Genomic DNA, 27,486 nt, shown 5'->3' on the forward strand with positions numbered 1-27,486 from the left:
AAAGACATAACTCCATATTTTACCAAAATGAGTATTTAATAACAAAATGTTCAGAAAAATGTGGGCTTTCCAGGAAATACAAAGACCCAACTCCACCCGACACCCCATTACAGTCAATGGCTAATGAAACATAGACTCAACTCTTTAAGGCCCAAGTGGACCTCTATCTTTAAACCACTTTTTCTCAAAATGGAGTTACGTCTTTGTGTCACTGACCCCTCGATATGTAAGGCTGTTTGCATAACATGCCTAAAATGATATAAGCAAGATCATGGTTCACCATCAATCCTATCCCCATTTCAAATTAAAAATTGTCTCAAATTTGTAACAATATCACGAAACATGAATATAAAGTGAATACAGTCTACATAAATATAAAGCAATGGTGATGAATAACAGTGCATTAATTTGTTCAAAATATACAGAAATAGCACTTTTCTGGAATGATCGTTATACAATAATTCACAATAACTTCAACATCCCAACATTTGAGTTCATTTTGAAGTTATATTTCATTGCACAAAAATATAATTTAATTTATGTACAGAATTGATATGTAAATCTTGGTATCTGTCTAAGCCAGGCCTTCTCAACTGGCGGCGCTTGCGGTTAGTCGGAGTGGCACGCGACTGTTGCAACAACAAAACAAAAAACAGAAAAAAAGAGAATGCCTGTTTTATTAACAAACAGGAAGAAAGGGGGAATTTATCGTTTTTTACCATTTTATACGAATCTAAAAGGTCTGAACAACAATTAGCTTACGATGAGATATTTCAACATTGCCAATATCTGGAAACCTCTCGTTTTTGTTTGTTTAATTTCACTTTATTTTGACATTTCCCGTGTTTATTGCACACAAAAAAACTACATATAAATATACCTCCAGTGTAATTGTACTATTTTTTCACATCAATATGAAATTATGAGTGATTATATTGTGGAATGAAATGGTGCTAAAAATGCCCCATTTGGGCCTTTAGAAAGCCCTAAATCTACAAGCTTCAGGGGGCTCAGCCCCCTGCTACCCCTGTTAGGGCTTCGCCCCTGGACCCCACCCATTTTCGGCTCGGTCACTACACTCCCTCGCAGCACAGTCGACCTTACAGGGTGGCACTTCAGCTACAAATTCTTTTCGTTTTGGCACTTCTAATAAACTAGTTGAGAAGGCCTGGTCTAAGCTATCTAATATACTAAATTGAAAGATACAAAAAAGTATTAAAGAAGATAATAGAAGTGTAATAAAACTGATTTTCTTTTAAAAGTGCACAATGGTAAAGTTTTCATTAATAAGGGTTTCATCAGCCCATGTACATGTATATCATAATCTGTTAGTACTCCTCTTTGTGAATTCATAATATATTTATATAAAAAATGTGGATATATATATGCTTTTGTTTCATACATGGAGTATCATAATAGTATATTTGTAAAGCGCTTAGAGACATTTGTATTAAGCGCTATATAAAAATTAAATATTATTATTATCATCTGTTAATGGCCATATTATTGTCTATCATTTTACCAATCACCTACAAATATTATTTGTCTACAGCTAGACTGTTTAAAATACTCCCCCCAAAAAAATTATCTGCCATTATATAGGTAAACGATGGAGGAGTAATAGAAGGAAATAGAGGATAACATCAAACCCTGCTCGCAGCAGAATAATATTATAATATTCCGCCTTTATAAAGCGCTTAATACATCTATGATGTCTCTATTAAAACGCGTTACAGATTATACAGAGCCCAAGTCTACTTGTTCACTCAGAATGTATTTAAATTACAACATCTCTTTGCACAGAACCTATGCAACTGCATATGCACGAATTAATTAGTCTACTCGACAAGACTTTTTACTGATCACTTAAAAGTATTTAAATTGCAATATCTCTTTGAAGTAGTAATATGCGTGCACCAAACCCATGTTGGTGTCAAACCCAGGCTTATCAGCGTTCATGGTCAAAAGACATGTGCAGAGACGTGTCAGGTGATGCTGGATCGACAAGAAGAACTAAGTGTTAGTTTTGAACCAAAGCAAAATACATTGGTGCTGCATATTACAGTAAAGGCTTGTTATATGACGCAACCGCAAACAGCCGCCACAGATTATTTAACATGTAAATGAAAGGAAAGAAAAGCCCTGCGCATATTAATTGGGCTCTGTGTTATAAGATACAAAAATGTGAAGCATATTACATTGTCATCCTACATTAAAAAAATGCTGTGGTTTTGGTGTGTCATGTCTAAACAACACTTTTTAAGTGCTACCAAGTCTTTCTATTCCCTGCTAGTCAATACTGAATGTACAATATACCTATGGCGACTGCCATAAAAGGCAAGTGGCACAATCAATTTGTCCAAATCTACTTTCAAACAGAAATTAAATTACAATGTACCTCCTAGAAAATGAGTAAATAACGTTAACTTGCACCATTCAAAGTCGAAAGCCTACTATAAATACTGTCACTTTTTCAAAAGGCACATAAAATACCCAAAACATCAAAACTATTCAACAAATTACTGTTACTGCAAAGTTTGTTAAAGCTTATACTGAATAGTCACTAGAAAATTAAACAATTAGTATATAACAATGTGGTATTTTTTTTTACCCAGGGCAGCCACATTTACAGTGTGAGTCAAAAAACTAGGTACCTATTTAATTGACCTTTGTCGAGAGGGACAAACTTAGGTAAAGCACCTTGGCCAAGGATGTATAGCACCAAGCAGGGATTGAACCTGAGACCTCTCAGATGAGAATCTACAGCCTTCACCACTTTCATTATACCTTGTCACATAGGCCGTTTCAGTAATGTAACCAAATTGAATGCATGTGTAAGGTGCCTTGATACCTTGATACAAATTATGTCATTTACCCATTACAAATTAATTGGATTTCAATATTCAGAATGCAAAAAGCATATATTAACTGATGTTAGGTAGGACAGGCCATAATGTCTGTCCTACCTAACAACAAGTAATGAGAGAATTCAGTAGTTAGAGGGTTCGACACTGGTAACTTACTTAATCAATGATCTAAAAAGTGCTCTTTCTAAACGAATCAAGACGTTATGATAAAAGTATCATGACTTTCCAGACTTTCCTCATCTTGTGCTTCTAAGACTAAGATCGACTTTAAGTTGGACCTAACTATGGCAGGCCGTTCTGGTTCATGCCACTAGTTGTTCTCACCAATGGTCTCTCAATTATGATCTTTAAATAATATTTTTTTTACTTCAATAATGAACTATCAAAAAATGTAAATTCTGTAGATTTGAGACCACGATTGATACGTCCCAAGATAAACCAATGCCAGTGAATGATGAGAGAAAATAGTGGCATGAGCAGCCTGCCATAGTTAAGTCCAACTTAATTTGATCTTAGTCTTTGTGACACACTGCCCTGAAATAATTTTGATTACCCTACTTGTCCTGATACTTGATGCATCAAGTTCAGAGAAGACATGGATCTTTGTACTGTGAAATACTGCTTCTTTCCTCCACTGCTTTTAAATACTTCACCAAAAATGTATAATATATACAATATTACAGGCAAACCGTTTTTGTCTTACTTTAAGTTTAAGTACACTTTGATGCTGGGAATACATGTATATTCATAATAAATAATGGTGGCTTCTAGTAAAGTGCTTAGGTCTGTCAAGCACGACCCTGATGGTGCTATACTGTACCTATATATACATATATAGAAGAAATACATCATAAGAAGAAGCGTTAATAAATAAGGATATAACAAGCGAGATGTTTTTAAATTGTATATGATAAATAAGTGTAAATCATTTTTCATCCTTCCATTTTCTTCCTTTTCCATTATGTATAAATATAGATGTGACGCATACACATACAATACCTGAGGATGTGAAAGAAATATCATGTGAAATATATTATTGCATGTTTCAGAATAAACAACAAACATTTTTTAACCAACAAGATTTAAGCAACATCAGAGAGGTCGGGATGCTGGGCATGATCGTTAAGTCGATGCAGGAGAAACTGGATGGAATTGAAATCTTTCTCTGAATCCCAACCTGCTTGCCGTTCCTCCCCAGGCAATGCGTTGCTCCTTGGCGATAGGGGAGTGTTGGGATGCGACAGCTTGGTGTACGACCCCACCCCATCACCTATCTCTGAATCCGATGGGGACAGGCTACCGGAGGTCGCTGTGTCTTCAGAGTCAATGGATGCCTGCTTCCTGGTTGCTTTCAACATGGAGTACTTGTCAGGGAAGGGCGCGGTCTCTGGATACATCGAAGCAGAACTCATTGGAGTTCCTGCTACATAACCACTGTCTGTATACTGTGGAATGGATGACATCACCGCATCATCATGACTTCTATTGTTTGCATCACCTCCCGGGTGAAGCTTGCCGTTATCTATCAAGACCTTGCAAAGATGGTTTGTGAAGGCATCGAACCTAAAGTACCCATTGTCTTCTGCAGGTTTAGCTTGGTAAGAGGCTGGCTGCATCTGGGGAGGAGGAGACTGTACATAGCCCGAGTCAGTGGGAGATGGGTACCTTGGTGGAGGACATAAGCTGTCCTCACTGCAGCTGGTGTCCATACTGCTACCACTGCACTGCAAGGATTCTTTAAAGACCATCTCCCTAGAGCCATCATCAATTCCGCATGAAGAAGATGAGGGTGCTAGAGATTGTGCATTTCCTCCATCTGTTTCCATGGCAACGATGGGATCGCATTCCTCTGAAAGAGAGCCCTCTGTTGAATGAGGCGGAGACCGATCAGGAATGGGAGCGTGTGGCGATGCATCTCCGCCAACTCTTCCTGCAGGGGGCGTCTCGATCAGAGCAATTGTCTCCGTCTCATCTTCACCATCATCACCATGTGGAGGAGGAGGAGGGGGATGAGGGGGGATACCTACCAGGGTATCAAATTCTTCTCTCTCTGGTATCTTGGGTCTAATATCTCCCATGGCAAGAGCTGCTTTCTGCAATGTAGGAAAATGGAAGGACAACTGTGATTAAATCATAACCTCTTTAAAAGTATTCATTTGGTGTGGCTCAGCAGTAACAGAATAGAAAATCACTATAATAGTATAAATTGAATACACAGTAAAGCTTTACAGGAGTAACATCCTCCACTGTCACTGGGAGAAAACTTGGATATCTATCAACAACTTTCTTTAAATATTTGAATACTTGCAATACTTCAGGGTTTATTCTCAATTAGGCTTTAAAGGGATCCGGTAACTTTGTCTAAGATCCTTAAAAAAAAATCCTTGATTTAGCTCATGCTGCAATGGTAATTATACACCTTTAGGTCAGTCAGGAACCCCATGACTTTTACAAGCCGATCGCCTGTCTGATTATCAAGCTATTTATGATTGAAAATCAAAATCAAATTTTGCGTTTGCCAAACAGTTTTTTATAACACTATAGTCTATTGGGGAAACTAGTATGGTAAAACCGGTCACTCAAGGTTTTTTTTACTTTTTTGAGGCACTTCTTGATCATTTTGAAGCGCGCATTTTTTTTTAGGGTTTCAATATATAACACCATATCACAGACACTAATAACACGTAGGGCCGTGCATCTTAAATTTAACATTGTTAAACGATCCCTTTAAGTACAAAAGGTTTCAAAAGAGGGTTCAAATGAGCCATGTCACAATATTTTTATAAGGGCCTGTTCAGATATGGCAAGAAAAGAAAAAGGAAATCTTACAAGAACCACATTATTGCTGATGTCAAATGGCTGTGTTGAGCGAGGCCCGTGCTTTACACACAGGTAGGCACATACAATCAACAAGAAAATGAAGACGGCTAGCAGTATGGATAGGATGAGTATAAATTTGTTACTAATTGGACTACTCCTGGGCATCGCTTCTGGGGGTAGAGAAGAAAAAAACATAGATACAAAACTGTATTAAAACCAAAAAAAGAGACAACTTGAAGTCTCTTTTATGTTCACACACAGTATATTCTACCCTACAGTATAGCATATAGCATTATATTCCACATACTTAAAGAATCTTGCTTTACGATTGGTCAAAAGTAAATCACTTGATGAAAGATAGTTTGCCCATCATTGATGGGAGAAGAAAAGTTTGTTACACTGTGTAGATAGTGCTTGTATCTTCAGTGAAAGTGTGTTGCACTGTGTAAATAGTAGTACTATCTACATAGTGCAACGCACTTTAATTGTATACATTGCGTATACGTACGTAAGTACTGCATGCACTGTACGTATCGTACACCATTTGCTAGCTGTTACTTGATGACTTGTTGCTCTAAAATGACGGAAGAAGTGAAATGTTTCTGATGTGGAATATAAAGCAAATAATCACCTTTAGGTTTCAGGCGATGGCAAACTATCACTTCCTCGGCGATCTATTATGTGTACGCTATCTGTCCTCAGCTTCGCTTCAGAAAGATAGCTACATCAAACAGCCTTTTCACACACAAGTAAAATTCTTTAAAGCACTTTAAACTAATCAGCTTTACATATGACATTATTCACACACAGAAATTTCGGTGCAACCGTTAATCGTTTTGTGATTAACTACTGCTCTTAAAATGCGCAGTAGTGCCATTGCGCATTGAAGGTCATGTCATATCAAACAAAGTGCACGCTCCATCCAGTTTACACACGTATAACAACCGTTCACACACAAAATGTCAAGCTCTTTAGATACAAACTTCGTATCTGCAGCCTGCTTTGAGGGGCGTATGAATCGCGACTTTGTATCTATCCGAACATCGTATAAACGATGTTCACACAGGGAAAATTTTCTTTAAAGCTGTTTAAAACTGTTGAGTTAAACAGCTTTAAACTAATCAGCTCTAGATACTATGAATTTTAGCTGTGTGTAAAAAGGCTGCAGATTGCCTCGGAAGTGATAGTTTGTCCCATCACCTTCACCAACGGTAATTATTTGCTTACTATACAACTCCTCACATGCAGAGCAACACACATTTAGGTGATTGGTACACTTTAAACTAAACATCAATACTGACAGATACCAATTAGTCTTACTTAACAAGCCTTAAAAGGGACCTCTGCCCCATAAATTCTGTAAACTACGAAGCTTGAAAGAGCCTGAAATCACACCAAAGCGTAAAAACTGGCATCCCTGAATACTCAGTACAAACAGATTGTAGGAGCTACACAAAACATTTTTTTAGGGGTTTTATTCCTACCTGTTGAAATTTCTGAGCCTTTGATTGCTGGTCCAGTCCCGTTGTAAACCATCGGCGTAATCTTCACTGTATACACAGGGCCAATCAAATGAGTGTCCAGTATGTAGGATGTAGTGTTTGTGAATCCTAAGTGCTTTTCCTCAGTCGATACAGCATAGTTCTTGATGCAGTCTCCACTGTGAAGAGACCATGGGTTTTCCCATTTCAACAGCCAGACACCCTGCTTGATTTCTTTGGTTGTCACGTTCTGAGGCTGGGACTGTGCTTGTTCTGCAAGTAAATCAAGAAAGAGACAGAAAAATAAGGAAAATAGTTCTAGACAAGTATTTCTATGTGACAAAAATTTAACTTCACGATAAACTAGCTGCCTCCTGTAGATTTATTTTCTCTTTTCAGTTCTTCATCAAGTCCCACAAACTGAAAGACATCAAAGAATCCCCCTTTTCTATTACTCTCTGAACCTTCCAAAACCAGATCTCCAGGTCTCCTGGATAAGACACGCAGAAGGAATATCACTTACTTGACTTCAAGACCTCAAACTGATACACCGAGCTTGACATCCCACCGACGGAGTTATTGGCGAAGACCTTGACCTCGTACGCATCCCATCGGGAAGTATCCTTTAGGGTCACTATGTTGGAGTCTGGAGGAGGGGATGGCAGGTTCAGGATCTCAGAATGCCATTCTTCATCTGGATTGCTGGAGACAACTCGGTAACAGATCTCATAGAATAGGAGTATGCCATGGCGTTGGTCCTCTGCAGGAGGCTAGGAGCAAAGAAATAAAGGAAATGTCAGAGAAAACAGAAGAATTATTCGTAAGTGGTGACCAGGAGGGTGTTTCACAAAGATCCTAAGTCGACCTTAACTCTAAGTTGGACTTAAACATAATAAGGGCCACTTGTAGCCTTAAACTTAAATATTTCCAAACCTTTCATAAATTCCACATGAAATCTCTTTAATAATAGAAAATATGAATGATTTGAAACAACATTTATGCCTATTAAACTATCTTTTACAAGATACTTTCAAAGATGGTAGCAGCTTTCCATAATAAGTCCAATTTTGAGATAAGTTCAACTTAGGATCTTTTTTATATATGATATTTTATAGAATTAAAGAATGTAGCATACTTTGTCAGTGGAGGGGGCTACACTTGGGGAACAACATAAGAAAGGAACTGAATTTTCAATATAAAATACCGGTAGTAAATATCATACAAACGTAATGCCATATCATTGGCATATTGGAAAGGGCTAGTAGCAAGGAATCACGGAAATGTAATATAAAGACACCTGAAGTTTCAGCCTTTTCTCCATCTCTCTCTTTCTCTTTCTCTCTCTCTCTTTCTCTCTCTCTCTCTCTCTGCCTTTGTCTCTCTAGATGTCTCTTTCTCTCTCTTTCTCTTTCACTATCTCTTCCCTTGGTTCAGTGGCACAATATTTTTCAATGACTTTTCATGACCACTGGCCAAAGTTCTGCACATGTTCATTTGATGACCGACTATTTCTGTTGCGACAATTGCTCCAGGCTTTTTTTCATCACAGGTATAGGGTTGGGGTTCGGATTGCAATTGGATTTCAAGTTAGGTTTATGGTTAGGTTTATTTTAGGATTAGATAAAGCAGAGCTGCCAACCCCAACTAAACAAAAATCATATTGTTCCCCCCCCCAAAAAAAAAAAAAAAAAAAAAAAAATATATAAATAAATAAAAATAGAAAATCCTATTTTTGAATGTTTTTTTGTTTTGTTTTGTTGGGAGTTGGGGGGGGGGTGCCAATTATGGACCAATGTTTGAATAACATGCATGATTTTGTCATGACTGGTGGGTTCGATGAACCAATGAACATCCCCAAATTGCTGATGTAAGATGCTTGTAGGATACTTTACAGGAAAGATTGGGCTATTCGCCATTAAAAATGGCACACACACACACAAAATAAAATATTCAAAAAATAAATAAATGAAAAAAAATGGAAAATCATACTGTCGTATTTACTTCTAAAAATCGTAGGAAATACAATAAAATCGCACTGATTGGCAGCTCTGATAAAGTGATTGTTCCAGGATTGAAGTTAAGAATTTTGTTAGTCTATTGTCGCAGGAACGTAGCATTGTACAACCAATTAATTACATAGATACTTACCTGGATCGTGAAGGTGATATTTCTCAAGTCCGGCTTATCACATCCTAGTCCTTCAGAACTTGTTTTCACAATAGTCGGACCACTTGAAGGGACTATGTTGAAGAAAACAAAAGGAGTTAGTTAAAGGGCATGTTTACCGAAGAAAAATAAAAACAAAACAAAATATTACTAACATAAACAAAAAATCTTGATGAAATGGAGGAGAATGATCACCAAAGAAAATGGATATTTCAATTCGATTAAAAGACATATCAACATAAATTGGTACATTACAACACAAAGCTGAGGAGCCTAGCACATCTTCAGATCACCTTGGGGTAATGGATTTAATCATGGCCCTCAAAGTAGTCGAAAATTGTAAACAATTGAGGAGGATGGGGAGGATTACAATAATACTATTGAAATTCTCTTACCATCTTCCTTTGTGGTGAAATTGTAAACTGTGCTTTTCCCGTCCACATTATTTAGCTTGCACCATATCACTATGCTGTAGTTTGAGAAGGGCGTCAGCTTGTGTAGGAAGATGTGCAGTTTTCCATTATTTTCATTCAGCTCACCAAAGTAATTCTTCAAACAAACAGAAAGGAATAACATCAAAAATCAATTTTTGTGGTATGCCAGTTATATGCTTATGCAGCAATTGCTTCATAGATGGTCCATTTCCCAAACTAACAACATTTCTAACTTTGACTCTAGACCAAACACTTGACGTAACCCTAACCCCTAAAAGCAAGCTAAAAAGATACCAGAACAACACAGAAAGAAAGAACTTTGAGGATCATTCAGGTGCCACGCCAGCTGTATGTCACACGGTAGCTCCCATAACTTTTGAATAAGAGTCCTAACAAATATGCCAGATGCACCAGCAGAGAGGGCAATTTTTGTTACACAGGCTGCATCCATTTTTCTTGCATGATCTTATTGCAGCTATCTCATTTAAAGTGCCAAAATAAAGGAAATATCACCACTGGCAGTAAATATAATAACAAAGTTTTAAAACCCCTAAAATTGCAATGGGCATCCAAAATTGTCCCGAGTGTGTGATGTAGGATAGTTCATTTGATGACGTCACACTATCGCATATGTTTTGTCGCCGTCATTTCAATTTGTAGGTGTGGATCTGGAAAGGGTATCAAAATTGCATTTAAATTATTCCTCACACTAGTGAGGGCTTAAAAAGTACTCATAGTTATTTTCTTAAGGTCCTCACCAATTTGTAGATGTATAATTTACCTATTTTTCAAAATTGCATTGAACCTTCTCTTTAACAGTCAGTTAACAAACAAATCAATAATAATAATAATAATAATAATAATAATAATAATAATAATAATAATAATAATAAATTACATTTATATAGCGCTTAATACAAAGTTTCTAAGCGCTTAACAAAAAATAAAATTAAAGTAATGTTAACTTACAAATTACAAGAATATAATACATGATACATAATTATAATAACAAATTCTTAATAACAATAATACAATAATAATAGTTAATATTTACATAAAGCTTTATAGTTAAACAAACAAAATATGATTACATTACATTACATATTAAACAGATAAGTCTTAAGTTTACTTTTGAATGTCTCTAAGGTTGGGGACTCGCGTATTTCATGGGGAAGATTGTTCCAAAGTTGGGGGGCACAGACAGAAAAGGCACGATTTCCATAGCGGGTGTGGGTGCGAGGGCCTGGGGCAAGATGAAGATGTGCTGTGGATGACGATCTGAGACGCATAGATGAAGTACGAGTTTTAGGAGTGATGAGTGCCGAGAGATATGAGGGAGCAAGTTTGTGAAAGGCCTTGTATGTCAGCATGAGAATCTTGAATTTGATACGTTGTTGGAGGGGGAGCCAGTGTAGTGAACGAATGATCGGTGTGATGTGTTCATGTTTTCTTGTACATGTGATGAGGCGTGCTGCTGTGTTCTGAATATGTTGAAGAGGGGCTAAATGAGAGCTAGGGAGATCAAGCCACCAAAGGGAGCTGCATTTAATAGGTATTACACAAATAAACCAAGCAACCAAAGGAAACTGGTCAGAACTCATGTTTCTCATTATGCCTATATGTACATGTTCAAGTAATTCATACTTTTGATTTGCATACAAGTACAAGTACATCCTTTGACATACCGTACATGTACTGTTGGGCTCGAAAGTTGACAAACACATGATATAATTATAGAAAGCAATATATGTTTTCACACCTTCGCTCGTTCATGTCAACTTTTCACCTCAGGAGAAGACAGACAGATTAGGTCTCTGTTTTATATATACTGCACAGTATATCAGCTATAATCACTCTGAGACACTTACAGTATGTAATTTGAGAAGTTGACAAAAATGTGAGTAAAATGTTTTTCTTCCAGGTGTATGTAAACTTGTTGGCCAAACTGTATATATATGCGTATAGTTTACACAGACCCAACACCTTGCCTTTATTCAGCAATGTGAAACTCTGCAAGCACACATAAAGTTGACACAAACTGGTCCAATGTTATTGAAATTATCTATTCCATTGACTTGTTATTTAAAATCTGCATATCTTACACCCATACCAACGCAACACATGGTTTACACGGCAAGTTCTTTCACATGGAACCAAAAACCACCATTTTTCCCCCATTACCAAAGCTTAACTTTCACACATATAAATGCGCCTGCTACATCATTAGACTCGTCTAGAGTGAATGTTTGGATGAATCTTAATCGCTTTCTTATGTTCATGTGGAACAAATAAACTTCAAACTTTAAACTTCATAATTCCCACTTCAATATCAAAATCGGGAAAACAAAGTTTGGGTACATGGCAATGTTTTCGCACAACATTATGAAAGGTCTGTACTTAGCTTTGCAATAAAACCTGCACATAAATAAGCCGCATGTTTTTACAAGGCACTGACAGCATCATAACCAATATACACGTATGAACTTCCAAACAACACAGAGCAACACTGAATGCCAGGCAGCAGCTTGTTTGCATGCACAAACCTTTTTAAGTCAAGGGCATAATCCTTCACAAAGTGTCTGAAATACAAGACTATGCTGACTCACTGCATGGTCTAGTGCCCCCTATAATAGTATAGAGCAGTATACCGGTAGTACATTATAAAGCAGCTCTAAAGAAAGGCTCGTTCATACATGACACAATGTTTACATGTAGCTTGTAAATAGACTGCATTATACTTATCCTTTTATTATTGTCAGTTTGTCACTATCTACATATTCATTGTACATGTACATGTACATGTATTTGTGTTTACTAGTTGGTTCATTGTTCATGTTTGTACTTTCATACACTATATACCTATTATCCTTTTTATCTTTGTGTCATTATCTATGTATAATGTATGTGAATTGTATTCATAAGTCATGCATTGTTATTTATACTTTTATGTTTGTTTGTACTCTCATACCCCGAGAGGGGGTCAAAGAGTCAATAAAATTCTACAAAAATTCTACAATAAATTCTACAAAAAGGTCCTTTAGTAAACCACAGCAAAATAAGTCAACAGTTATATTACACTATGCATAATCCTTTTGTTTTCGTTTCCGAACTAGGCAAACACTTCTTATTTATACTTACATGCATTTACAAGAGCAATTCTGCGTATTAAAGTCAAACAACAAGAGATTCGTCTGTATTTCTATGGGTTAATAAAGCGAAAGTAGGGGCGCAGAAAAGGTATCTGCATTTGACTGCATACTCCCTTTATCTGTTTGTATTAAGATACAGAAGTGTGAGGCTCAAAACATATGTAATGTTGTTTTGTTGTGGGGCAATTTTTTTTTTTCTTTTCTTTTTGAGAGGTGGTTTACTGTACCATATGTCAACAAGGTATAAAAAAAAAAGCCCATTCCATAGCTACTTCATAGACATAGTTACGTCACAGGAAGTTGCTTGTGATTGGTCAGACATTTCATGAAGCTCCAAAATAGTTCCCTCTCATAGAGAATGCTCATGGGAGGGATATATTTGACTTAGCAACATGACTTAACCTCTGACCCATCTCGTGTATGCATACATTCATGCGTCACAACTGTCTCTCTCAATAGGCTATGGCCCATTCCAAGAATAAATATGTTTGAAAATCAACTTGCTGCATCTTTTTAAATATTTCTGCAGTTCACACATGTAGCCAGGGTTTTTGCATGTACGCCTGTAACAAATAATTGATGTGATACTCACTCTGTTCAATGGCTGTGAATTTTTTTCAATCTAAAGTAAAGTAATTAGCAGAGATTTTGTGAAATACATATTCATCACAAATGGCAGCAAATTGAGCTTGTTTTTTGGTGAACATTGGTCACACAAAATAGGAAAATATATGTTGTTTAGAAGATGTCTACTTTGAATAATAATAATAGTAGTATGATAATAACAACGCAAAATGAGCTTCCCCTTGCTGAGAACAAATGGCCTATATTTTGCAATTTTTGTATATTTAATGAGCTGTGACCTTTGACCTTTGACGCACATACTCAACAACATTACTACGTTGCATATTTAATGAGCTATGACCTTTGAGGTACATACTCTGAAATCGAACTTAGGCTGTGTTTTGATACCATGTACCTTCATATCAAATTTCATTAAAATCTGTCAAACATTACTAAAGTTATTGAACGATAACCAGATTTGTTACAGAAGTACGGACGGACGGAAGGAAGGATGGCACAGTTACTATATATCCCCTCCAACTTCGTCAGCGAAAGAATAATAATAAAAGCATACAAAATTGGAAGGTTAGTTCATTATAATTCAACCAACAAAAAAATGAATTAGTAATAGCACAATACAAATTAATTTTCCAGATGGAATGCTTTACAAATGACTTCTACATGCAGTTATTCCCAAATTTCTAGTTTGAAACTGTTGACAAAGGGTTATCAGGCAGCCAATTAACTGAATTAAGACTAGAATTGGTTCATCGTGACAACGTTTTGCACAAAACAATCTTTCTACTAATTGGTGCCTAATGTTACGCATGCTAGTATTACAGAAGGAACTCACATAAACTCGAGACCAAGTTACCATTTTCTGTAAAGCAACAAGGAATTTTCATAATTTTAAAATTTTAAAATTTTAAAATCCACACTTCCTTATCAGTGTCTTTACTTTCCTTAACACTTTCTTTTATCAATCTGCTTCTCTGATTCTAATGAAAGCAAGTTATTCTGGGATTAAGCGGCCTTTAATATACAACAATGCAGTGTGTGAAGCTGTTTGGGCTACTCATGGCAATCATGAGGTTAATAGAAATTAATGCCTTAGTACTGATCATTCATCAAGAGCTGTCTCTCAAACTAAGTTTCACTTCCAATTGAAAAGGAGATAAATTGATATCATGTGGGAAGCCTTAAGAGTCTCCATACAAATGCATTCAATATTGAAAGTCCACCTGAACAAGGGAAATGCCCCTTTGCTTCCCCGCTAGAAATGAGAGACAATAGCATCTACTATTTAACAAAAAAGTAGCAAGACCCTTGAGGGATATTAAATTTTATGTGCGATACAATTAATACAAGAACCAGGGAGATGCTAAGTCACATTTCTCAACTATGAGCTACATGTTAAAATGCTCTCCTGGCTCTCAACAGACTTAAAAATGCATTCAAAAATACAAATTTTAAATGCAGAGGCTTTACTTGAAAAAAGAAAGAAAAGAAAATACCTTGAGATCATGATTGGCTCTTGATCCATAAGCATCGGTCAGATTATACTCGCACTTAACCCCATCTTTTGATACTCTCTGGCCCATATAGATCGGGGATTTCTCCCCCTCCCATGATTCCCCTCGACATCTCCGGTCCCGATGATCATAATACAGCGGAGTTTGAGCCCCTTGGATGACGATGGTGATGTTCGTGGAGTCGATGAGAATGTCTGGAGAGAGGATGTTTGGTGCCCCCACTGTGTCACCAAAGGATCACAAAGTGTTAATTGTCACTGAAACAAATTGCGTGCTTTGGCAGTGCTTTGGCATTTCATTCTTACAGATTACATTACAATGAACATAAAAACTTGAACTTAAACTTGAACATTTGTATAAAAGAAGATAATGATAACATTAAAAATAATAATAAAGCTAAAAATGCTAATAATAATAACAGCACTTTTTCAGGAACACATAACATTACATGGTACCATGAAAGTTATAACAGAAAACAAGAATCTCATATTAACATGTATTACTGCTCTCACACAAGGCAAAGATTGTTACGTTTCAAACTCCCTAAATTTTCTTTTCATTAGGAGTCTCTTACCTCTGAAATGGCTATTCAAGATCCATTTACTACTTGGCGCTCTCCCATCTACTTCAAGTGTTACAGCTAAGACAGAGATCAATGGACATGGTTTGTCTTCCAGCAGTTTTCCTCCCAGGAAACAACTTGTAGCACTGGTGTAACAAAGGTTTCTACATAAAGAGACACAATACCAGAGAAAATACATGTAGCAGAATGGTCCACAAACAAAAATGCAAACCTTTCAAATGACCATTTGGAGTATGAAATCTGAGCCTTATTTTGAAGCATTGTCAAACAAATTATATGACTAATATTTTAAAAATAATCATAATGTCACTTTTTTGTATATTTTCTTTCTTAAATTATCATGGTGATTTTTTTTTAACCTGTCACTTTTTCACTTAACCTGTTGATGTTACATATTAAATACCCATCATGGACTACCTGGCATTTACAACATGTAAGCATTGATAATAATTTTAAAGATAACAAACATCTATCTTAGCATGCAAAAATAGGAAAAAGTGTGTTTACTCTTCTGTAAGCTTACAAGTAGCATGGGAATCACTACATTGCATTCCATTTGTTTAAAGCCTCATAGAGGTAGGCTCACACTGGTGTCCATTTAAATACAAGGGCAAATAATGAAGAGTGATATTACCATGGTCAAACCCAAGGTTTTCATCCAAATAAAATGTCACAATTTTCAACAACACAACTCAATCATCAATTAAACATAATTTGTTAACTTAATAATAATATTTAGCTTTATAAAGCGCTTTATGTCTCTAAGCGCTTTACAAATACACTAAAGGGATTGGATATCTTTGTCTCAGATTCTAAACAAAATCCTGGATTTAGTTCATGCTGCAATCATAATTATCAACCAATAATTATAATACCATTACGCTTACAAGCAGATCGCCTGTCTGATTATCAAGATATTTATGATTGGAAATCGAAATTTCAAAAACTGTTTTCTCAACAGTTTTTATAACACTACATTCTATTGAGGAAAATGTGTGGTAAAACCGGTCACTCAAAGATTTCTACTCTTTTGAGGCACTTCATGATCATTTTGAAGCGCAATTTTTTAAGGGCTTCGGAAAAGTTCAATATTACACCATATCACAGATGCTGATAACACGTAGGGCCATCCATCTCAGATTTGGCATTGTTAAACAATGCCTTTAACATGATTGGAAAAAAAATAATCATCAATCTGTGAATAGATTATATTATAGATCATTTACATGTACCGGTACTCACTTTTTACCAGGATCCGATGTAAGGTGGTACATGCCAGTATAGTTTTCTATAGGGTTCCATGATGCCTCAAAGTTGAGATTCCCAAGATCAATTACTCTTAGCGGTGGTGCATAGAGTGAATACACATACTCTGCAGGGGTGATCATGAGAAAGGGAAAGAAAGAGAGAGATAGATAGAGAGAGAGAGAGCAAGCAAAGAGAGAGAGAGAGAGAGAGAGAGCAAGCAAAAGAGAGAGAAAGAGAAGGAAGAGAAACAAGAGAAAGAGAAAAGAGAAAGAAAAAGAAAAAGAAAAAGAAAAAGAAAAGAAAAAGAAAAAGAAAAAGAAAAAGAAAAAGAAAAAAGAAAGAGAAAGAGAAAAAGAGAAAGAGAAAGAGAAAGAAAGAAAGGGAGAGAGAAAGAAAGCAAGAGAGAGAGAAAGCAAGAGAGAGAGAGAAAGCAAGAGAGGGAGGGACGGAGGGAGGGATGGAGAGAGAGAGAGAGATAAAGAGAAAGAGAGACAAGGGGGAAACCAAATTTAGAGCAAAGCTGATTCAATTTTAAAAGAAATTGAAAATACATTCCAATATTTTGATCAAAAGATACATGCAGTACATTAGTGCAAGAAGGCACATGCAGAGATGGATGTGCTAAATTGAGCAAACCCTGTGCGTGCATCTTATGGAGCTCTCACACTCTGCCGTGTAGGCCTACCGTCCAACTGCCGGGCTATTAAAAAAAAAACAGAGTCCAGAACGTTGGGTTTTAAGCGAACTTGTCCCCGGCCGCAAAAAAAAATTCATAAAATTAATCTTTTCACCGTTTCGTTGCCATCTTCTGACCGTTCTCACCGGGTGCATACCGGGTGTTGAACGTGCTTCTACCGTCTTCACCGCCCAGATTGACTTTTGTTGAAAATTTTGGCCGTTTCAATACCGGGCCCATACCGGGTCTCGAACGTGTGCACCGGGTTTGTAGCAGCCACCTACCAGTCACTTAGCGTCCCCTCACCACTCGGAGCGTCCTGTGAGCGTGTCCCCGGACTGCTGACGTCGTGACACGACTGCCATAAATACTCCGATTTGAACGGCAACGGTCAGTCCGCTCTCCATTTTTCATTACCGTTCTGTAACGGGTTATGAGCGTGTTGTGAACGTGTTCATACAGTGTGACCGTTTTCATAACGTATTCATACCGTCCTCATACCGTTCAACACCGTCCTCTTGCCGCTAATTACTTGCGGCCGGTGCCAGCCGGCCAAAGTTTTGAACATGCCCAAAACTTTCGCCGGGTCCCACCGGGTGTAAATAAGCGCCAACGCCCTATTAACGTGTTGCCCGCTTTGATAACGAACCACCGTGTGCCCTCGCCATTCTCCACCGTCCGCAGACATTTTCGCGCACGGTGGCACACGGTAGGCCTACACAGCAGAGTGTGAGAGTCACTTAAGGACACTATACTAATCGCTATTATCATAAAGTAAGTATTGCCAATGTGAAACAGCAGATTTGTGTACTTGCTTTTTCCGGCAGAACCAACATTGCAAACTCTTATGAGAAGTCAGTGTTTTTGTAGTGTAAATTTGCCTGTTAGCTTCTTAATATCAGGAACATGTGCATTGTGCAGGGTAAGCAAATCGCTATCAAATTTCACATTTTTTGTTAAAGTTCTTGACCGATTTCAATATGCTTCATCTTTCATCTCCGCACCATCACTCAATTCTTTAAAAAATAGTTCGGACAAACACTGGTCATCCCTACACACCAAATTATTCCATAAAATATGTGCTTCCACCCACCATGCATGTACATGTAGGTTTTAACCACTCCAGCAAAGCCTAGAGAGTCGATGCTAAGGCCATGTAAAATTGATTTCATGTTGATCGTCCCCGCCCGCTTCCTTTTTGGGGCCGCCTCCTATTTTTTGTTATTTGTTATTTTTTTTTTTATTTTTTTTTTTTTTTTTTGAATTTTTTTTTGATTTTTTTTTTTTTTTGAAAGAAAAAAACATGAAAAACACTGCTAAAATGGCTCTATTTCTGATTTAAAAAAAAAAAAATTGTCGGCGGCCATCTTGAAAAAAATAGCCTCAACTGTCAGGGAAAATGTACCGAGCAGCCATTTTGAGCGGCCATTTTGAAATATCAAATATCAAATAACATGGTACACCCCTCCTCTTTTTCAAAAAATCCGGACGATCAACATGTAATCAATTTTACATGGCCTAATGCGTATTGGGTTTTAACAGGATCACCTCTCACTTCTGTACACTAATGCTGAGGCTGATGCTGTTTTGTAATTGATAATAATCATTCCTTTGAATGTTTCCAAACATTGAATTTTGATAAAATTGTCAAATCAAAGTTTCATTTTTTGCAATAATGAAAATAAATTTAGTTTTTTTAAATGATCGCAAAGCTACATGTACTTTAAGGCTGGGTGATATAACTATCATATTTCATATTATCAGTATATCACCTACATGTAGATGATAGATCTAGCCCTTGGCTTAAGCAAGGCTACCTCTAGGCTCTATCCAAGAATCAGATTTAAAGTTCTTCTTTTTTTTAATCAAAATTTACACATTTAGTCTACAAAAAAACGATTACAAATAAATGTTGAACTTGAAAGATTTTTTTTTTTTGCAAAACAAAAAATTGAATTAAAAAAATATATATATTGCTTCAATCTGGCTGAAACTTAGCAAAAGTTAACACTTTGAATTTGGCTTTGCTTAGTTTTACTATACCGGTAGAAGAATAAGAAGAAGAAGGTGTAACTGTTGTTAGGGCCATAGGCCTAAATCATTTGTATGTGTTGACAAAAGATAACTTAGTTTGAGTTTGACAATCAAAAAAACAAAATATGAATGTGAAATTAAATTAAAGTTAAAAATAAAACACCAAAAACATTAAAGTAAAGACAAAGTAGGCTGTAGGCCTATGGTAAACTAAATCTTCTTCTTCTTCTTCTTCTTCTTCTTCTTCTTCCAGTTAAGTGCCACTTCATGGTGATGAAGATAATCGCACTGGTTTTGTATGTATATGTGGAGACTTTCACATGTCCTGTTATTCCACATTTTAACTTGTTGTTCTTGTTGTGCAGGTGCATAGATTCTATGAATCTATTTATTTAAATGGTCTAGATCTAGATTCTTTCTAGTCTAGATCTGAAGTCTACTTACCATTATATAAAATGACAATCAACACAATCAAAATACTTCCAAACGCCACCATCTTCGTTACAGAGAGATGAAACGTCAACGAAAACAAAATTCAAGTCTCCAAAGTCACCAACCACAAGTGCCAAATGCAAAGCCAGGCCAAGCCCAAGGCAAAGCCAAAGATGAGCACTTTAACTTACACTAAAGTTAGTATACGGGACTGAACTAGCTGAACAGTGAATTCTGCCATTATAGCAAGTAGCATATTTTGGCACGATTCCTGCTGAGAGAATGGAAGTAACATTGGTCGAATCAATTCAGTTGAAATATAAATCAGGTGACTCCATCAGGAAATTCAAGAAGCGAACATTTTCTCAGCATCTTGTAGACTGTCTAGTTGTGGTCAAGCGAAGGCAAAGGGGCGAAGGCATATTACAAGTAGATTACAAGTACCGTAGTAGTACGGAGTGTATACGGCGCGCGAGCGCGAGCTGTAAACATGATGTAGGCTAGGCCTACTGTAAATTGCGATAGACACCAGTGGCGGATCCAGGGGTGGGGGCAGGGGGCACGGGCTGGTCTAAAAAAAAGATAAAAACACCTTTTTTGGAGAGGAAAAAAAAAGGAGACGGGCCCCCACACCTGGCAAATAAATGCTCATTACTCCCCCCCCCCCCCCCCTTCCCCGCTTATTCGCCGGCTGATTTGCCGCAAAATTTCTCACGAGTTGGGGAGGGGGGAGAAAAAAATTAGTGCTCTTTACCCACTGAATAAGCGGGGGGGGGGGGGGGGGGGGGGGGGTAAGAAGATATTTTTTTTTTTTGGGGGGGGGGTATTGAAATTTGAAAATCTGACGTTTTGCACAGTAGGGGGGGGGTAAGGTCACCTTTTTTTTTTAGGTCGGCCATTGGCATAATCTTTTTTTTATTAACAAAAAAAAAATCCACAAAAGGGGGGGTTGCTCAAAAATACACACATAATACACCAAAAAACAAACTTAAGGGGGTTTAACCCCCCCCCCCCCCCCCCCCCCCCCCCCCCCCCACCCTGCGTACGCGCCTGCGTACTATACAAATATACCAAGCTGTGAAAAAGTATAACTTATTATTCAGGTCAAAACGTTCAAGCCGCCCTCTAAAGTAATTGGAGCCCCGAATTCACCAACAATTTTGATGGCAAAATTTCATTTCAATTGTATTATTATGTGAAAGAGGATGTCATTTAATTAACACACTATTCTGCAAAGATCTCCCTCCCTAAAAAGACAAATATTGATAAAACAATACATAATTTGGGTTTTCTGTTGTAGCTAGCCTACGCAGAAAACCTAAATTTGAAATATATCATCAATATTCGACTTCAAACACGTTTGTTTTGAAAATCCTTCCATATATATAAATGCGTTTAAAATGACATCCTCTTTCACATTATGATATAATTCAAGTGAAATTTTGCTATTTGGGGGCTCCTAGATTTAGAGGGGCTTAATTGTTTATCTTTCAGTGCTAGATGTGTATGTCGATCTCCAAGAATAAAACACACCAAGGAGCATTTTTTTATAAAATATCAAAACAAAAAAATAATTTATTATTGAAAATCACGAAAACAATTTTAATGCACCCTCATTAAACAAACTTGGTCGGTGTTTACTAGTCTATAGGGCGCATTTTCCTGAAGAAAAAAATGTGCCTATTTATTCATCTCTTTTGACCATCCGCGCTATTTATACATGTGCATATAGGCTTACATCGAAACTAAAACGGTTCGGGCTAGCGACAAGTGATCGCGGCATGCGCATCATCATGTAGCCATAATTACCCGTTCAAAGAAATATAGATTTCATGTCTTTAACTTATCAAACAGCTAATACCTTCAAACAGTTACAATTTACTGATTTTAGGGTTACATCATTTTTTTTATAATGACACAAAAATTGCGTTTGCGAACTAAATCTTTGTAACTAAAAACCTTTTTAGCTATAGCCATAGACTATTTGAATTTTCATTTGAACAATCTGTGGCTTATAAAATATCAAATATCAAACTTTACATGTATTATATGTCAAGACCCGCGATAACGACCCAACGCGATAAGATTTACGTATACTAGTTCGTGCTGAATGGGACATCGTATATAGTTAGCATAATTTATTATTGAATGATTGGATTGTTTATTGAACCGAGTTAATTCTTTCATGTCTGATGTTCGATGCCGCCAAAACAGACGAGAGGCAATGATTTATATTCAAGAATGAAAACGGTCGGCCTTCATAAACCTATTCGTTATATTTATGATCTACACTATAAAAATCAAAACATAATAGTTTTATATAATAAATGTATATGTACTAACAAAACAAAAAATCTTGATTTCACGAACCGGTGCACCGCGGTGATGCCTCGATCCGCCGTCTCTCTCTCTCTCTCTCTCTCTCTCTCTCTCTCTCTCTCTCTCTGTCTCTCTCTCTCTCTCTCGCTCCCCTCTCTCTCTCTCTCTCTCTCTCTCTCTCTCTCTCTCTCTCTCTCTCTCAAATAAAAGCTGTCTAGACGAAACTTTTCACCTCCCCTTCCGTGTTATTTTAAGCAGCAGGATGTTTGTTTGCTCTGTTTGAAGTCACTTGCTTGTACAAAATTATGTTCATATATTCTATTAAAAGGTGTCCCAAATATATCACGTCCCGGTAACAATTTCATAACTCAATAGGCCGTTTTAGTAATAATGTAGAACCAAATTGTGAAGTGCCTCGATACAATTGATTTCATAACAGAATTCAAATTGCATATACATGTATTAGTTGTTGCTAGGTAGGACAAACATTATGGCTTGCTTTACCTAATAAACGTAATATATATGGAATTCGCATTTTCACTCTTGAAATAATACTTTTTTTGTAACAGGTAAATGAAATCATTCGTATCGATAAACATAATTTGGTTACATTACGAAAATGACCTATTAAAGAAAAAGAAAAAGAAGAAGAAAAAGAAGAAGAAAAAGAAGAAGAAAAAGAAGAAGAAGAAAAAGAAGAAGAAGAAGAAGAAAAAGAAGAAGAAGAAGAAGAAGAAGAAGAAGAAGAAGAAGAAGAAGAAGAAGAAGAAGAAGAAGAAAAAGAAAAAGAAGAAAAAAAAAGAAAAAGAAAAAGAAGCAGAAAAAAAGAAGAAAAACAAGAAGAAAAAGAAAAAGAAGATGATTAAACGAAGAAAAAGAAATACAAGAAGAAAAAGAGGCAGAAAAAGTAGCAGAAAAAGAAGCAGAATAAGATGAAGAAAAAGAATGATGAATCTGACTAAGAGGCAGAGGATCGAAGAAGAACAAGAAAGCAAAAGCATCGAAGCAGAAGTAGAAGGGGAAAATAGAAAAGGGAGAAGAAGAAAAAGAAGTCAAAGATGAATCAGAGGAAAGAGAAAAAGAAGAACTTGGAGAAGAAGTAGTAGAAGAAGAATGAAGAAGTAGTAGAAGAAGAATGAAGAAGTAGTAGAAGAAGAAAAAGAATTTAAGAAGGAGAAGGAGGAGGAAAAAAGAAAAAAAGGAAGATGAGGATGAAAGGAATAAGAAGAAGAAAAAGAAGAACACGGAAAAGAAAATGAATAAGACTAAGAGGAAGAGGATCGAAGAACAACAAAAAAGCAAAAGCATCGACGCAGAAGTAGAAGGGGAAAAGAGAAAAAGAAGTCAAAGATGAATCAGAGTAAGGAGAAGAAGAAGGAAGAGATGAAAATTAAACCCCATTATGATTGTTTACTAATGTTCTGCATATTCATACATCACAAAATCCCAATTATATTGCCAGCAAGATCATTGATCATAAAAAAAAAAAAGATTATTAAAAAAAAAGTTTTTTGATTTGCTTTCCTGGCAATGAAAGATTTTATTTACGTCAAGAAAAGTGAAATTAGAGCTTAGAATGAGACTGATAAATTGCTATGTCTGTCTGTTGTATGGAGCAGAGACAATGAAATATTGCACGTGGCATAGCTTATACAAAATATCGCTATAGGAATAGTTCAAGAAAAAAGAAAGGCGAAATAGTTTGTTCATATTAAAAGACAACAGAGTCTCTCGAAATATTTATTAGAAAGAAAATTGGAAGGTGCGAGAGGGAAGCTGAGAAGTTGAGAACCAACTGGGAGGCATTTGCATATCATGTTGGTGGTACTGTAAATGCAGACCTGCCAACCTCTGGAGTTCAAAAACTGTATTCTTTCATCCCAAAAGTTGTGTTTTACTGACAAAAGTTGTATTCTTAAAAATAAACACGGACTGTACGCGGATCAATGCCTCTTGCAGTTCCTACATATAGGAATAATTTTTTTATGGATAATTGGTTGAATATGCATGATTTCGCCACGACTGGTGTGTTCGATGAACCATTAAAAATCCCCAAATTGCCAATGTGAAATGCTTCAAGGATACTTTACAGGACAGAATGGGCATTTTGCCATTGAAAATGAATTAATTAATGAATAAATTTAAATTAAAAAAATTAATATAATATTTTTTTTTATCGTATTTTATTGAGGAAAATCGTACTGTCGTATTTGCTTCTAAAAATTGTACGAAATAAATGTGCCTGCAAGAAGAAGTTGTTCAGGCACATTTACAGTACCAGCAACATGATATGCCAAGCATACCTTACCCCATACCTTGTGAGTACAGTGACTTATCCACTAGACCACAACAAAAGACAACACAAATCTCTGAATCTTCAAGAAATACATGAAACAAAATTATCTAAGCATTCAGTGACAGACACAATATAAATGTCCTTTGAATGTGATCCCATTCCCACTCAGTTCATTCACATCTTTCGTTTACGGATGATTGTCAACGAAATGGTGTCAAGTCTTTTGTCAACTCTCGTTTGTTGCTACGGCAGGCACCCAGTGAAAAAAAATTCGTTTGATAAAATTATGGAAATGCAAGCACGGCTTTAAACAAACAGAACTTTGTCATTCCTAGTCATTTTTCCTGATCGAGGTGTCATATGAAAGGGCAGAACCTCAACTTTCTAGAAATGTAATTTTCTTTTGAAATTCAGATACCGTCTGCCAAATGACTTTTTGGTTTCCTCTCTTCAAATTCATTTTAATCACTCATGCGTGAAATATGCATCATATGAGTTTCATCAAAGAAAGAGGAGGATCTAAGCTTTCCAAATATGTGTCTTTTAGTAATTACAAATGTGACTAAGTTATGATAAAACATTGATAATTCTCGGTTTCGTTTTTTCTGGGACGCACTGTATAATCACAGGGATTCTCAATAAGGCCAAGGGTCTGTCACATCATCTGTTCTGAGCCAGAAGGGCATTAATTTGGTGTTAAAGAATATGAGTTACTGCCCTTCTGGCTCCCACCACATTTTAAGAAAACTAACATATTTCCTTAAGAACAACACTTTGAATGCAGTATTTCAAGTAGTGAATACCATTTAATATCTCCATTTACATTATATATTACAATATACAAACATTATAATGTGCACATACATGCATTTATATATCATCAACTGACTTACACACATCTAAGGCAGGAATATCATTTTAAAGCTTTTCTTTAACTATCAAAAAGAACACAAATGATTGAGGCATGAAATATCATGTTTTAAAATGAATAAAATCAAATGCATGACTGGACACATTTAAACTAAAATGGTGATAACGCATGTACAGTAGATACCTGTTTATGAATATAACACTTCACAAAACATCTCCTATGAAAAATCTGAATTAAAGATGAAATTTATATTATATAAATATCAGCACTATAATCAAACTTCAAGGCAAATTTCATTAAAAGTATAACTTACCATGCAACCTCTTTTACAATGAAACGAAAAGATAACAGAATCTACTTCTTCGTTAACAGCTTTTATCGGATTGAAAGGAATGTAAGACATTGGAATATCAAGACAGGAGAGAATAAAATCTTATTAGCTATTAATTTGCTATGAGCAAATTCATTTCATCACATTTTTCTCTGTGTGTTTGATGATCAAAGATACTCGCCTAAAAAATACTCCACCACAAACAGCATTTTATAATGAGATCATCATAACTAATTATCAACCTTCATTTGTTATACTTAAATTCTAAGTACAAGTATCAATAATGACAACTAAGAAACATTTATAAATAATTAACCGTTTTACTCAAGAAAATTACAGTAATTGAGAATGGGGTGAGCTTGCAGATACAGTGAAACCTGTTTATAAAGACCACTCAAGGTAGACAAGAAAGGTGGTCTTTATAGGCAGGTGGCATTCATGAACAGGTTCTTGTAGTACATATTTCAATGAGAAACCATCTTAGATAGAAACCAAAAGGTGGTTTTTATAGAGAGGTGGTTTTTCTATACAGGTGATCACTAAAGCAGGTTTGCCTCTATAAGTTCTAGCCCTTTATATAAAATCCCTGTATTCATCCTCTTCTATTAAAATAGTTGAAAATCTGCTTATTCTTAAAATGTTTAGCAATGTTTTGCCACTCATTTTAGAACACACCTTCACTATATCACCCATGCGATACTATCAAATGTATTCAACTTGCTGATCTCTATCAAAAGTGTGCCACTCATTTGTTTGTTTTTTATTGTTTCACAGAAAGGTTCTAAGGGAAACAAAGATGGTGATGAATGAATGCTCAGATCAGGACTGAAACAGAATAAATGACCCTCATTACCAAATGGATTTAACATGCTAATCTCTATCAAAAGTGTGCCACCCTTTGGAAAATTGTTTCTCATTGTTTCATAGAATAACTCTGACGGGAACAAAAATGGAGATAAATGAATGCTCATATCTTGACTGAAACAGGATAAATGAGCCTCGTTACCGTAACAAAACCAGATCAGTCAATATCTGAGAGCAATTTCCTCTCCAGCTTTCTGTCAATTCTGTCAAGAGATCCAAAGGCTGAGCATGATTTATCAAAAATACATTTATTATCGGCCCTTTGTCTTGCATTTAAAAAGAAATATTAGAGCTACCTTTGGGAACCATTATCATAAACACGCATATGGATTACCTCAGATTTCTTGGATATTTGTTTTCATCCACATTTCCTTGTTTTTTTTCCCTCATTTTTTTTGATGAGAGATTCAAAGCATGACAGGTACCTAAAGTACCCCAAAGCATTTTTATTTTCTAGCTGATGAGACCAAAATCTTTCTTCACACCCTAAAAGCTTGTTCAAATGTGATGCAGCAAAACCACAGCGGTTTTTAATCTTTAAAAAAAATGATGCTGTAAAGTGTGATTTGCTTCACATTTCAATAAATACGCGCAAGTCCTTTGTGTGCTCAGATGCGGCATTCATTTACATCAACAACAAAAAAACTTAATTTAATAATTCTGACCTTTTTCCTGTACAATAGGACTGAGACCCTCAAAGAATTTATAGGGAGAAATTAAAGCCCCACTGCACTAGTTTGGCAAGGAGGGATTAGACCCCCCCCCCCCCCTCCCCTGCATGGTCAATGACAGGTGGTTATCTCATCAAATAAGCTTTTA

At 36.3% G+C, this 27,486-nt stretch overlaps 1 protein-coding gene across 3 annotated transcripts; it reads right to left on the reverse strand.

Moving 5' to 3' along the window:
- Positions 1–1,228: 1,228 nt before the first annotated feature.
- On the reverse strand, positions 1,229–20,423 carry LOC100892563. Of its 3 annotated transcripts, none has more exons than XM_003726695.3 (10): positions 19,999–20,423; positions 16,839–16,968; positions 15,588–15,739; positions 14,996–15,234; positions 9,730–9,883; positions 9,317–9,408; positions 7,692–7,938; positions 7,172–7,441; positions 5,697–5,857; positions 1,229–4,960 (listed from the first exon to the last, which is right to left on the reverse strand). In XM_003726695.3, exons 1-10 carry the CDS (start codon positions 20,048–20,050, stop codon positions 3,950–3,952), a joined length of 2,508 nt encoding a protein of 835 aa, XP_003726743.2. In that variant the 5' UTR covers positions 20,051–20,423; the 3' UTR covers positions 1,229–3,949. The 3 variants fall into 3 exon arrangements, with proteins under 3 accessions (XP_003726743.2, XP_030851473.1, XP_030851472.1); XM_030995613.1 differs by having other exon boundaries at positions 5,697–5,854; positions 15,588–15,745; XM_030995612.1 differs by having other exon boundaries at positions 15,588–15,745.
- Positions 20,424–27,486: the final 7,063 nt, after the last annotated feature.

Source organism: Strongylocentrotus purpuratus, unplaced genomic scaffold (assembly GCF_000002235.5).
Source record: "Strongylocentrotus purpuratus isolate Spur 01 unplaced genomic scaffold, Spur_5.0 spur5_scaffold_3, whole genome shotgun sequence".
In the NCBI taxonomy this organism is placed as follows: domain Eukaryota; kingdom Metazoa; phylum Echinodermata; class Echinoidea; order Camarodonta; family Strongylocentrotidae; genus Strongylocentrotus; species Strongylocentrotus purpuratus.

Excerpts from the sequence above, each read along its gene's own strand:
- LOC100892563 (XM_030995612.1), bottom strand. The coding sequence starts at position 20,050 with ATGGTGGCGTTTGGAAGTATTTTGATTGTGTTGATTGTCATTTTATAT. Across the intron at positions 15,235-15,587 it reads CTTGAATAGCCATTTCAGAG|TGGGGGCACCAAACATCCTC; the intron begins GTAAGAGACTCC and ends TTGGTGACACAG. Across the intron at positions 5,858-7,171 it reads AGGCTCAGAAATTTCAACAG|AAGCGATGCCCAGGAGTAGT; the intron begins GTAGGAATAAAA and ends CTCTACCCCCAG.